The sequence below is a fragment of the Talpa europaea genome, assembly GCF_964194135.1.
Source record: "Talpa europaea genome assembly, chromosome: 3".
NCBI lineage: Eukaryota > Metazoa > Chordata > Mammalia > Eulipotyphla > Talpidae > Talpa > Talpa europaea.
The window spans coordinates 70564852-70578942 of record NC_140069.1 but is presented as its reverse complement, the minus strand read 5'-3'; the positions used below and the strand labels follow the sequence as shown (position 1 = coordinate 70578942).

General features: G+C 36.1%; 1 protein-coding gene across 1 annotated transcript in view; it reads left to right on the top strand.

Annotated features, from left to right (window-relative positions):
• HECW1 (HECT, C2 and WW domain containing E3 ubiquitin protein ligase 1) overlaps positions 1-5021 on the top strand; it is a 397437-nt gene extending 392416 nt beyond the window's left edge. Inside the window, exons 27-28 of the mRNA XM_084230415.1 lie at positions 514-712; positions 4823-5021. Coding sequence (XP_084086541.1) covers positions 514-712; positions 4823-4934 — 311 coding nt within the window. The 3' untranslated portion in view covers positions 4935-5021. The remainder of the gene's footprint in view (positions 1-513; positions 713-4822) is intronic.
• Positions 5022-14091: the final 9070 nt, after the last annotated feature.

Here is a 14091-nt window from a genome sequence, read left to right as displayed (position 1 = left end):
CAGACCATCTACTCCAGGGGAACCTATGGTAGTCAGAGAGCCCGCATCTGTTCTTCACCAAGTTGGTCCTTTCCTCCAGCCATCAAGTCCTAGGCTCTGCCATTGAATGTGACTGTCAAGAGTTAAGACATAATAACAAAGAAAATATGATGAAATATTAATTCTGAAAGGGTTTGTCTCCTAAGGATCCCAAAGACCTCTTCCAAACTTAGCCACTCCTTAACTATGTTTATATGAGGCAGGAAAGCGAGTTGGGCTCCCAATTGCTTACAGGAAATAAACATCTCTAAGGACAGACCTCTATAAAAATGGCTATTTTATAAATCTACTTTTGTTTTAAAATATGACTTAGTTATACAAATTGTTTTACATCTATCTAATGGTCATCATTAAAGAAATCAGCAGATCAAAAGTAGTCACTCATTCATATTATACCTGATGTGTATTTTTCTCCCTATACTCCTTTCTTGTTTCTCTAAAACTTTTCTTTCTTCTTCTTTTCACTCTGCTCAGGTTATCATGATGGACATCTTGTGATCCGCTGGTTCTGGGCTGCAGTGGAACGCTTCAATAATGAGCAGAGACTAAGATTACTTCAGTTTGTCACAGGAACATCAAGTGTGCCCTATGAAGGCTTTGCAGCCCTCCGAGGAAGCAATGGGCTTCGGCGTTTCTGCATAGAGAAATGGGGGAAAATTACATCTCTCCCCAGGTACATACGGAGCTCCTGCCAACCTTTAGGAAACCTGCTGAAGAGGGCCAAGTATACCTTATTATTTGAGCTTGGGTGATCATCTGTTGGGATGGAATTGTTTCCTGCCACCCAAAGTATAGTTTTATAACTTGTTAGTGAAAGGTGTAAGGCAGAAATCTCTGGGAGCTGACTTTAGAGCATATTCTTAGTGGGCTTTTTTGGTTTTTGTTTCATTTTGTTTTGTTTTGATGATTAACTGTGTTTGGAAAATAGTATCATGGGCTGTAGTACCATGGTCCATGGGCATGCTTATGTACAAATTCCAATTTAATTTAAACCTGAAAGGGGGGATAGGGGGGAAAAGGATATTAGTGAAAAGAGACTACAAGCCCAAAGTAGTCCTTTCAGCATTGTATCTGTACTTAAATGGCCTATCAGTTGCTCTCCATAGGATAGTTATTCCTGTACATGTCACATTTCTCTTACTGTGTTTTAAAATATGTGAGAATGAGACCATATGTATCTCAGATCTCTACAGTAACTTCCATATAGTACGTTACTGAGGAATTCATTATGAGATAAATGCAGGAAAAAAAGGCACTGGGGATCCAGGCAATTTAACAGAATTAGTTCCTTATGCCATGAGCTTTAATCCCAATGTTTCCTGAGTCCTTTCTATTCTTTTAGGTAGCTTATTCATCCTGATCAGTAAAATGAGAAACACTAAAGAGTTACTTCTATATAAGCATGACTGTAATAAATACTATTCAATGAACAGAAGAAAAAATTGATGCAAACTATTTTATTACACTATGCCATTTTTAATTATAAAAGAAAATTTGCATTTAATTCAGCTCTATTTCTATATGACCTCCCAGATACCTTTGCTAAATCCTTATTGTAGAAGGATTTACTGAGCTGTGGTATTCATCTAGCTTCCCCAGACTTACTAGTGTCCTGTAGAAAATATACCTGATATTGTTGATCATTAAGGAGTCCAGGAAACTGCATGCCAACTGGTTAATATCAGCCTAAAGTCTTGTCATAATTTTCATCTCTGCCTTCACTCACTTAGTTCAGTAGACTTTCAGTGCTCATTTGCAAGGTTCTGCTGACCTACTTAATTAAGTCTAGCAAGAAAATAAGACAAAAAGGCATGATTTCCATTTGTCTAGTTTAATGACAGATTTGGAAGATGAGTTACTTGGAAACATTCTTCTCTTGTTTTATATAAATAAGTTTGAATCACCATTTGATGATAGCCTCCCCTTCTAGTTGCATCTTGTGTGTGATACAAACATGTGCCTGTCACAAAGAAACTTACAGTTTGGGAACACAGGCTGATTGTAATTAATTATATCAGAAAGTAGAATCAGAAAAACAAAAAGAAGGGGAGGTAAAAGCAAGGTGCTGTGAGAATGTAGAACAGACACCTATCCTGATTGAGTTGTAAGGAGAAGATGCCCTAAAGAAGCTGGCATTTGGGTGAGCATTGACAGACAAGGAATGGTGAAGGGGGATTATAGAATGAGGTGGTAGCAATGTATTGGTTTAACATTTTAATGAGTAACTTGGGAAAAAAAATGAGGCAACAAAAAGATCAATTGTGTAGATAATACAAATTAGAGGGACACATAGTGATTGGCACACGTCCAAATCCAAAATTATCTAGAACCCCCAATTAACACCAACAGAATGAAGTTTGATCTGGTGTGATTAAAAATCCATTTGGCATTCCAAATTAACATTTGCACAAATAAGAGTCAAGGGTGATTCATTTGCCACTGAGGGTCTTAAGTACTCATATATGTGACACAATTCCTAAAATCATTATGGCAATCATGGTTGTAGTGTTAAAAGAATTTTATTGTTAAATAATGATTCATAATATTGGGAAAAAGTTTGTATGTGATCCTCACAACATCCAGCCCTTGAGGTGAACAAAGCATGTGTTATTACCCCCGATTTACTGATGAGAAAACTTAGGCTCAAAAGGTTAACTAACTTTCCCAAGATAGTAAAGCTAATAGTTCCCATGCTTACTCCACCACCTCCCTCTCCTAACCCAGGATCACTGGGTCCTGGGCACAGGGAGTCAGGTAAACAGGTGCCCTATACTGTCAGAATCACATCTGGAAGGCAACAAGCACTTAGGAATGTTGAATCAAATCATAGTTATATTATGTTCATTTATTCTAAATCATAAACTATAATTTATTTGAGAAAATTAACTACGACTGTAGGTAAATATAACAAAAGCAACTCTTGAAGAAACTCCAGGTGTTCAGACGAGGTCTTGAAGTGGTTTCATTTGTTAATGTTTTCAATTTATGCCTAGAAATTATCTTTTACAGAATTAATTTGGTCCTAACTCTTTTGTAAAGAGCATTTTGTAAAGAGCATTTACTGTAGCATTTCCATCCATAAGTCTCAGTTAAAATGATCTGAGAAAGAAAATAAGAAGATGATGTCCTCTCATGTTTCACCCCTGGTTTATTCAACCAGTTCCAAAGTTAACAATTGGGATTTTTCTGTCCCACGTAATTTGCTTAACCATAGTCCAGGGTATAATTAGGTCTCAATCTTTGTAACCAAAAAGGATGACTGTAATTGCCATCCTACTGAATTTTACTGACTTGTACTTTCATAAAAACAAATACATTGAGTTAAAATATTTGAGTCCTTTTTTTCTGAAATCAATATGGGCTTGTTTAAATCTAATTTTTTTTAATCTAAAAAAAAATGAGGCCTCTGTTAAGCCCTTTGTATTTTTGTATTTCTTCCAACTTAAGTTCTTAAGGCCTAAGGCCAAATATTTCACTGTCCAATGAATGCCCTTAGAGCTTGGGGGTGGGGTGGGTAGAGGTTGGGAAAGTTGGACACAATGAAGAAGCTGTTACCAGGAGGAGGAATGGATGCTGTGAGGCAAAAACACTGACATCCTCCCCAATTTTCCCTGTGCAGAAAACATACCTTCCTGTTCCTCTTTCCAACCTTCCCATGTCCCAAAAAATATTCCCCATAACTCGAGTGCTACCTTAGTCTGATCCAGGACTCTGAAAACAAAGGTATAAATAAAATAAAATTTCTATGGGGAAATTATAATTAAAATATTAGTTTAGTACCCTAAATGAAATTCAAATGGAGGGAGAATAGCTTTTTGATTAGTGTTTTTGGTTATTTTATTTATTTATATTTATCTTTGGTTAGTGTTTTGTTTAGTACATAGGTTTGTTGTGTTATACTTTATTGTTTTATTTTAGTGCCCTTTTCTTTACTGGCTGGTTCCTCAAAACACCCTTTTAATAACCCACCCATTCTAGAGAGAAAAAGACACTAAATTAGCCTCTAGCAGCACCCATCCATCTTTCTCCCTGCTTTGGTACAGGACTCAGCATCAACCAGATTCCATAAAAACAGAGAATTTGTGACAGGGAGCAGCTGGTCAGTCAATTTGAATTTCCACAAGAGAAAGATGTGTGTCCTGGGCCTCAGGCTGATGACTAAGCTGAACTCTGGGCAGGTGACATGACAATGCTCCCGGCATCTAGAGAGGACTATCCCACAACTTAACTGTTCTTGGAAATGCAGCACTTCAGCCTCAGTATAGACCTGTAGCACTGGCAATTGTCAAGAAGTCAAACTGTATTCAAGGCACATATGAAAATAAGGCATTCGATATTAGAATTCCAGGGCATCTATTGTCACTTCAAAATCAATTTACTTGTTTGTTTATGAGATCCTGAAATCAGAACTGAGCAAGGAGACTTGGGAATATGAACCTTTAATGCTAATTCTGTTTCTGCCTCCTGCACTGAGCACACCTAAGTTCATATCTTTGTTATAAAATAAAGCTGATACCATGGAGCTTATCATTGGTTTTCATATAATTCTTGCATAGTGTAGTTTGCTTACAAGTGCACACCACATGTTTCTAGTTATTCCACTTCCTTAATTGATCTATTCATGTCTATAAGCCTATGGTTCTTAGCTTGCAATGTTTTATGGTGGTCCAAAATCATGGTTCTACTCACTTTTTATTCACAGCTTCAGACTGATCACAGATATGTCCAAACCAGTCATATCATTGAAACAAACACCTTTACCAATCTTTTCTCCCTCATTCAGGGCACACACATGCTTCAATCGATTGGATCTTCCACCTTATCCCTCATACTCCATGTTGTATGAAAAGCTGTTAACAGCAGTAGAAGAAACCAGCACCTTTGGACTTGAATGAGGAAATGGAAACTCACCTGATGTTTTCCTGGCCAGTGACATCACCCTTTCTGGGATTATCCTCCTCCCCCTCTTCCCCCAATCGACTCTCCTTTGATTTTGGTATTCCATGATTTTTATTTTCAAACCAAATCAGGATTGACAAAAGCTGTGCATGAAAAACTGCCTTCTTCTAAGATCTAACCTTCAGGCTTATCTCTTCTACTTTTAATGAATTGCTAGCCTGTATGCAATATTGAAAAAAAAAAACAGCTGTCTCAAGGTGTGTATATCTCCACATACCTCCATTACTAACAATGAAATATGAATGCAAGTTATGCTTATACTTGACCAAATGGTAATAAATGTTTACTTCCATTTATATAATTTAAGGGAAATTTTGAGCATTAAGCATTCCAAGCTTTTATATGCCCATATCTTCTAAGCAAAGTTACCATTTTTTATAATTTCTAACAACCACTTCAGAACTGAGCTGATCAACTCTTTTTCTCCCACACTATTTTTTCCCTGTGCATACTATACGCTCAAAAAAATAGTAGTGACAGACAGAAAGTTTTGTATATTTACTCATGATTCCTATGTGGGACTAGTCTAGACATATGGTGCAAATATTACACTTTCCAATAAATAACAGCAAGATGCATATGTCTGCTGATACAATGCAGTGTACTACAATGGCTGTGTGGATTATGATTTTTAACTTGCGTTCAGACAAGTCTAGGAGCAGGAGCATCCCCTAGTGCCACACAAGAAGGGCAAACCTGTGCACATGACCAAGAAGGAGCTCTCATTATGTAGCATAAAGGGTGAAACTTCTGCCCATTGTGTTGAAAAGAATATGATAAGCAAAGATAAAGCAAAGAAGGACATGTTATGTTGGTTTGAATACCTTTGTTCTATTGCTGTTTTATTTTGCTTTGCTTTACAAAGGGGAAAAGAAATCTTATAACTTTTGTTAAAACCAGGTAATACATGCTCAGCAAACAAAATTTTATTTTAACTTTAATATTGTTTTTTATGCTGTGTTCAGTTTTTTCTATTAATCATGGCATTCAAATTCCTTCACATTTGACTATCTACAGGGGCTACACTAAATAGGAAGCTGCAGAGAGTGATGGTGCTTGTTAGATTCAAGGGCAATATAATACTTATCCATGGCAATCATCCTGAAATGGAGATCTAACACCCCAAAGGCACACTGACTTGTGTCAAAACTTCTTTGCATTCAGCATTCTCAAAAACAGTGTTTTCAGAAAAACATTTGCAATCTCCAAAGATAGCCTAACTTCTTGACAACATTTGGGATAAGCCCAAACATAATGGTCATTTGTTATTTTTTAAATTTGGTATCCATGTTGTCTAAAATATGTCATAAATGAAAGTGTTTTTCTTCATTGGGAAAAGAAGAGATGAAGGGGTTGTTAAAATGTCACATCATTTTTTTCCAATATATTAAAGCAAGGGAGAAATGTGAAGCATTTAAGACAGAGTTAATTTCATATGAAGCTATGCCTTGAAATCATTAATTGTGTTACCTGCACTCCAAAATAAAACATTCTTTTAGTAGGAATTCTTCATAATGCCCAATATCCCTTGCTGCTGTGTACCTGTTGTCAATGATATTTAAAGTTGGCCTTCTTAAAAAGAAAATTTACCAAAATAGTATGGAGTATGTAATTACATAATATAGGTTTGAATTTTCCATAAAACCCAGTACAAATTTCTGCATCTTAAAAAGTAACAGATTCCAGATGATATCACAAGACAGTGACAAAAGAGGTTCTTGAGAGAAACATCTAACAATTAAACAGAAGGACACTATACCCAGAGAGTCCTGTGACTTGGGGAAAAACTGAAGCACTCTTTGGATCAGAGACCAACAGATTGCACAGAGGAGAAAGAGAAGAGAGTCACACTTCATTGAACAAGAAGTAGATGGAGAGAAACACCTAGAATGAGTTGTGAACTAGAGCAGAAGATACACACAGTATGCTGGCTCAGCCAGAGAATGGGAGACAAAGGAGATCTAAGTGGGGTGAAGGTACACACACTTCACCATGGGGAAACATGTTTTGAAGACCTGGTGTGCTCCACACAAACTGGATCCCTGATAAGAACAAAGTGCTCTTTGAAAACTATCCCTGTGACCACCATCAGGAAATATTACTGACTTCATGAATCACATTGACAGTGCACAGACAGCAGAATTTCATATTTGGAAATCCAGAGAGGAAGAATATCAGTTGTGCCACAAAGGTGAAAGAGCCCAAATCTGTGAGCACATTTGCACCAATTGCTGGACCCGTCCAGGCATCTCTCCCACTCTGCTGACTCCAAAACTGAAAAAACAGGTCTCTAACTCTGGAAATCAACAAGTGCCAAAAATAAATGAATTAATAATAAATAAATAAAGCCTGATTTGTGCTACCTGCAAGAAAAATAAAAGCAATGATCTCTCTTAACTTATTCCTACAGATAATTTTTATAGGGAAATTTAATGCATCAAGATGGGCAGATAAAAGAATACAGCACATGGGACCTTGAGCCTTCAAAGTATTAAGCCATCACAAAGAGAACAACTCTCCAGAACCCAGCCACAAAAACATGGAAGCTTATATCTCCCTACCAAGTAGATCAAAACTGTTATAATAAAGAAAATTAAAGAAAGAGAAGATAATGCAGAAAGGCAAATCAATGAGATGCAAAAGAACTCGGAAAAGCTAATCAAAGAGATATAAGAAGATTCAGAAAAACAACAAATAAGCTCAACAATAAAGTTGATAAACAGAATGTATTTGAAGGGACCTCCCTGGTGGCACAGGGGTTAAACACAGCACTATCAAGCTGCTGCCAGCTTGAGTTTGATCCCCTGCAACCAGGGAGCTAACCTACATGGTGCAGCAGACCTCTCCTGTTTCCCCTTCCACTCCCCTCAGCAGTGTATTTGGGTACATCTCCCTGTTCTGCTCCACACTCTGGTGAATCCTCTCACTGCCTGAACCTCTGACTTACACCCCAGTTCTTGTATGCATAAATAAATAAGTCTTTAAATAAAACTGTAAATAAATAAATAAAATAAACAGAAGGTAGAAGTTGAAGATTTAAATAAGAAAACAGTATAGATTCAGAATGTAAGGAATTCATTAATAACATAAATATTTCTTTAAAAAAAGCACTACAAGTAGAATAGACTATGTGGAGGATCTAATCAGTGGCCTTGAAGATAGTAATATATGAAGGATCATTTGAAAGAAGATGTTTAAAACATAAAGTACTTCAGAACTATCTGACACCACTAGGGAAGACTGGATAAAAATAATTGGTATCATAGAAGGGGAAGAGTGAGAGGGGGTAAGAAAGATACTATTGAAAGAATAATGAAGGAAAACTTCCCAAATCTGGGGAAGAAAGTAAATACACAAATCTGTGACACCAAAAGAGCACATGCTTATCTAAATCGACAATAAATAACAGCCTCAAATGAGATATTAACATCTGTAGACACTTAGGGAGAACTATACACCAAAAAAAGCTACGTATACATTTTTCTCAAGTGCACATGGAATATGGTTCAGGATAGACCAATTGTTGGGTAACCAAAAAAATAAAAATTAAAAACCTGTTAATAAATTCATAAAAATTGAAAGTTTATCAGGTAACTTATCTGACCACAATGGCATAAACCACAAAAATAAAGTTCAAAAAAACCTTAAATATGTGGAGACTAAGCACACAAGCTACTTTATGACTACTGGGTTAGTGAGGAAATCAAAGGGGAGATTTAAAAATACTGACAGAAGAAGAAAACTGAAAACATGAGTTACCAGAACCTATGGGACAGTAAAAGCATCAATAAGAGGGAAGTATATAGCAATACAAACCTACATCAATAAATAAGAAAGACCTCAAAATCTAAACTTATACCTGTAGCAACTAGAGAAAGAGGAAGAAATGAAAACAAAATCCACTAGAAGGAAGAAAATTAGAATGGAAATAAATGAAATAATAATCAAAAAAATAGTTCAAAAGTTAAATCAAAGGGATCAAAAAACAGACAAACTCTAATAAGTAGAATCAGAAATAAAGAGCAGAAGTTACAACAGCTCAAAACCCATTAACTGGATAGCCTAGATCAAATGGACAGTTTTTTAGAAGCATGCAATCTTCCAAGACTGAATGAGGAAGAGATAAAAAACAAGAACAAAAAATTAATTAATGAATGAATCAATTAAAAAACAAGAACAGACCATTTGCAAGCAAGAATGTTAAATAGTAATCAAAATTCTCCAAAATATAAGCCCAGGATCTGACACTTCATTTAGTGAAACCGAGGAAATTGAGAAAGAAGGAATGTTCCCAAACACGTTTTATGAGGTCAACATTACACTGATTCCAAAAGCAGACAATGACATCACAAGAAAACAACAAATCAATATTCCTCATGAAAAAAGATACAAAAATCCTCAACAAAATTATAACAAACCAAATTCAACAATAAATTGAAAAGATCTTACATCATGACCAAATAATATTTAGTCCAGAAATGCAAAGATAGTTTGACATGCACAAATCAATCAGTATAATTCACCACTTCAAAAAAGAAAGATTAAAATATATGATTATATGCGTAGATGCAGAGAAAGAACTTGATATGATTCAACATCCATTTATGAAAAGAATAAAACTTCCAAAAAGGAGAATAGAAGAAATATACTTCACAAAATAAGGCGATATATGACAAATCACAGCTAACCTCATACTCAATGGTGAAAATCTGAATGTTTTTCCTCTAACACCAGTTACAAGTCAAGGATGTCCACTTTCATCGCTACTATTCAACATAATATTGGAAATCTTAGAGAAATTAAGCAAGAGAAAGATATAAGAATCCAAAATGAAAAAGAAGTGACATTATCACTATTTTCAGATGGCATGATAGTATGCATAAAAACCTCTCAAAATCAGTTAAAAATTTATTAGGAACAGTAAATCAATACAGTGAAGTGACTGATACAAAATCAATATAGAAAAATCTCATTAATTCCTATAAAGGCAACAAAAAAGAGAAATAAATCAAGAAAAATACCCTTTGCAATAACATATAAAAGAATTAAATACGTAGGAATAAACTTAACAGAGATAAAAGAATTATTCAATGATATAGTTAAAAGAAACAGAAGGCACAAGAAATGAAAAGATGTTCCCTGCTCATGGGCTAGAAGAATTAACATTACTAAAATGGCCATCTCACCCAAAACAATATAGGTTCAATACAATCCCTATCAGGATTTCAATGACATTCTTCAAAGGAATAGAGCAAACAGGGCCTCCCCTGGTGGCGCAGCAGTTGAGTGCTGGGCTGCGAAGCTGCGCGCAGCCTCAGCAGCACCAGTTCGATCCCTGGCCGGCCGCAGGGAGAGTGTCCCACATGGCGCGCAGACCTCTTCTGCTGCCCGCTGCTCCCCTCAGCAGTGTACTTCGGTCCTACTGCCTGTTCTGCACCCCCTGCTCTCGCTCTGTTGAATTCTCTCACCCTCCCGCGCTTCTGACTATACCCAGTGCTTGTATAGATAAATAAATACTTTAAAAAAAAAAAAGAAATAGAGCAAACATTTCTGAAATTTACATGGAAGCACCAAAAAAGCCTGTATAGTCAAGATAATACTGACCTAAAAAAAAAAAAAAAAAAGGACAAAGAGCACACTCACACATTTCAATTATATTACAAAGCTTTTGTTATCAAAGGTGTTTAGTACTGTATTAAAAATAGAGAGACCAATGCAATAAAATTTAGGGCCCAGAAATAAACCCACATTTACATGGACAGTTTTTCTATGACAAAGAGAACACAGAGGAGACACGAAAGTTTCTTCAATAATTGGTGTTGGGAGAACTGGACTGCTGTATACAAAAGAATGAAACTAGACCAATATTTCACACCTTACACAAAAACTAACAAAAAATGGATTAAAATTTTGTACATAAGACCTGAAACCATAAAATATATAAAAGAAAAAGGAAAAACATCTATGACATTGACTTCAGATATGTATTCAGTGACTTAACTCCAACAGTAGAGAGACAAAAGTGAACATAAACAAATGGAACTGCATCAAATTATAAAACTTCTGGACAAAATAAACAAGCTAACATTGAAATACAGAATTGGAAGATATACTGACAAAGGGCTAATATCCAAAATTTACAAAGAACTCATACAACTCAATGAAAATAAATAACTCAATCAAAAATGATCAGAAAAGGGCCTCGGGCCTCCCTGGTGGCGCAGCGGTTGAGCCCTGGGTTGTGAAGCTGCCCACAGCCTCTGCAGCGCTGGTTCAATCCCCGGCTGCTCCCCGGCCACTGGAGGAGGGTCCCACATGGCGCGCAGACTTCTCCTGCAGCCCGCTGCTCCCCTCAGCAGTGTACTGTGGTCCTTCTGCCTGCTCTGCTCCCCGCTCTGGCTCTGGTGAATTCTCTCTCCCTCCCACGCTTCTGACTGTACCCAGTGCTTGTATAAATAAATAAATGAATTTTTTTAAAAAATAAAATAAAATAAAATACCTGAATTTCGACAGGGGAAAAAAAAAAAAAGAAGAGGGCCTCCCTGGGGTTCAAGGGGTTAAGACATACCCTATGAAGCTGCCCACAGCCACTGCAGCACAAGGTCTATCCCCAGTCAGGGAGCTACACACATGGCACAGCAGAACTCTCCTGACTTGCTGCTGCTCCCCTTCAGCGGTGTATTTCAGTTAGTCTGACTGTTCTGTTCCCCACTCTGTCTCTGATGAATCCTCTCACCCCCCACACCTCAGGCTTGAACCCCAGTTCTTGTATGCATAAATAAATAAATCTTTTTAAAAATGAACAGAAGAGCCAACTAGACACTGCTCTAAAGAAGACGAATAGATGGCCTACAGGGACATGAAAAAATTCTCATCACTTATCTTCAGGGAAGTACAAATCAAAATCAAAATGATATACCACATTATGACCTAGAGACTTGTCCATATCAAAAAGGCCAGAAACAATAAGTGTTGGGAAGGCTATGGAGAAAAATGAACCCTCATATACTGTAGGTGGGAACGTAGACCAAAGCAGTCTTTGTGGAAAAACAGTATGTAGGTTTCTCTAAGTATTAAATAAAGATATGCCAATGACTCACCAATCCCACTCCTAGATATCTACCTGAAAGAAGCAAACAAAAAACCCCCACTAATTTGAAGGGATATATGCAATCCTATTTTCATTTCATCACATTTATAATAGCAAAGTTATGGGAAGAAACCTAAGTGTCCAACCACAGAGGAGTAGATTAAGAAAATGTGGCAGCTATACAAAATGGAGTATTATTCATGAAACCTTTCAATTTGCAATAACTTGGTTATACCTAGAGGAAATTATGCTAAATTAAATAAGTCAGAAGAGACAAACACCTGGTGATTTCACTTATGTGGAATATGAAGAAACAGGAAAAAAAAAATACTATACCAAAACAGTCTTAGAAGTCTGACAATAGAATTGATGCTACCAGAGGGTGAATGTGGGGATGGGGTTATGGGGTGTATTGGGCCCAATGGACTGGTGGTGGGTGTAGTGTAGGAACAAACATCTGAAGAGGTGTGAATCTATACCACTGTATCATATACAATGTTGTAAACAAATTTTATCTCAATTAAAAAAATGCATTTTTATTTGTAAAATTTTTCCCACCACTAACCCTTATATCCCCTGTTCCTGTCCTTCCATCTTCCTTCTTAATCTCACAGCCCTCATAAAATTTATTGATGTCCACTTGTTTTTGAAAGTGTTCTATGTTACCAGATTGTCTGCTTTGCAAATACCCAATATTTATTTTTATCATTCTGACTCCCTCCGTTTGTTGAAAATCACTACATTTCACCCTTTCTTATGTCCATATAGTACTCCATAGTGTAGATGGATATACCACATCTTGTTCAATCATCTGCTGATGGACAATTTATGCTGATTCCACATCCTAGCTATTATAAACAATGCTGCTATAAACATTGTGGAAGATATAATTTTAAATATTGATGGTTGTCATATTCTTTGGATAGATTCCCAAGAGTAAGATTCCTGGGTCCTATAGAAGTTCTAGTCTTAATTTTGTTAAGCAAATACAGATTGCTTTCCAAGTGTTTGCAGCATTTTACTTTCCCACCAACAGCATAACAGGGTTTCTTTTGGTCCAAAATGCATAGAGGACTTTTGAATATGTGACATTTTCATGGGTTTGAGATGGTATCTTGAGTGGTTTTAACCTGAATCTCTCTAAGGAAAGTAGTGATAAACATTTTATTTTGTATGTCTATTGGTCTTCTGGATATACTCTTTAGTGAATTGTCTTTCATATCTGCTGTCAATTGAGTAATTATATCGTTATTTTTGCTGTTTAATTGTATTTTTAATATATATCTTATTATTCCCTTAATTAGTAATATTGTCTTAGTATGGTCTCCATTCAATATGGTGATTTTAATTGTCTTATATTGTCTTTCTCTGTATAAAAGTTTTTAACCTGAGGCAATTCCAATACTTATTTTTGTTTCTAGTTTCATTGCCAAAGACGTTATCACCAAAATATCTTTATCTTTGATATCCTGGAGGGTATTGGCAATGTTATCGTCTATACATTTCATTTTTGCCAATCTTATAACTAAATCTTTAATTAATGTAGGGCTAATTTTTGTGTGTGGCGTTAAGAAGTGATAAAAGAACTTTATTCTTTTATGTGTGGTGTTCTAGTTTTCCTAGAGCCATTTATTAAAAGAATTGTCTTCCATTGATTGGTCATAGCTGCTGTATCATAGATTAGATGCTGGTATATACAGGGATTATTTTCTGAGCTTTTGATTTGATTTCATTGATGCATGTATTTATGTTTGTGCTAATGAGATTTTGTTTTTAATACTTTTGGTAAATAGTAAAGGGTGAAATCAGGTGATATGATATCTCAGGGTTGGTTTTGCAATTCAAGACCTTGTGTGATTCCATATAAATTTCATATTTTTGTCCAACATCTTTGAAAAATATTGCTGGTACTTCGATGGGGATCATTAAATTTACATATCACCTTAGGATAGGCATTTTGATTATATTGACTCTCTCCACCCATGAGTATGTTATATCCCTCC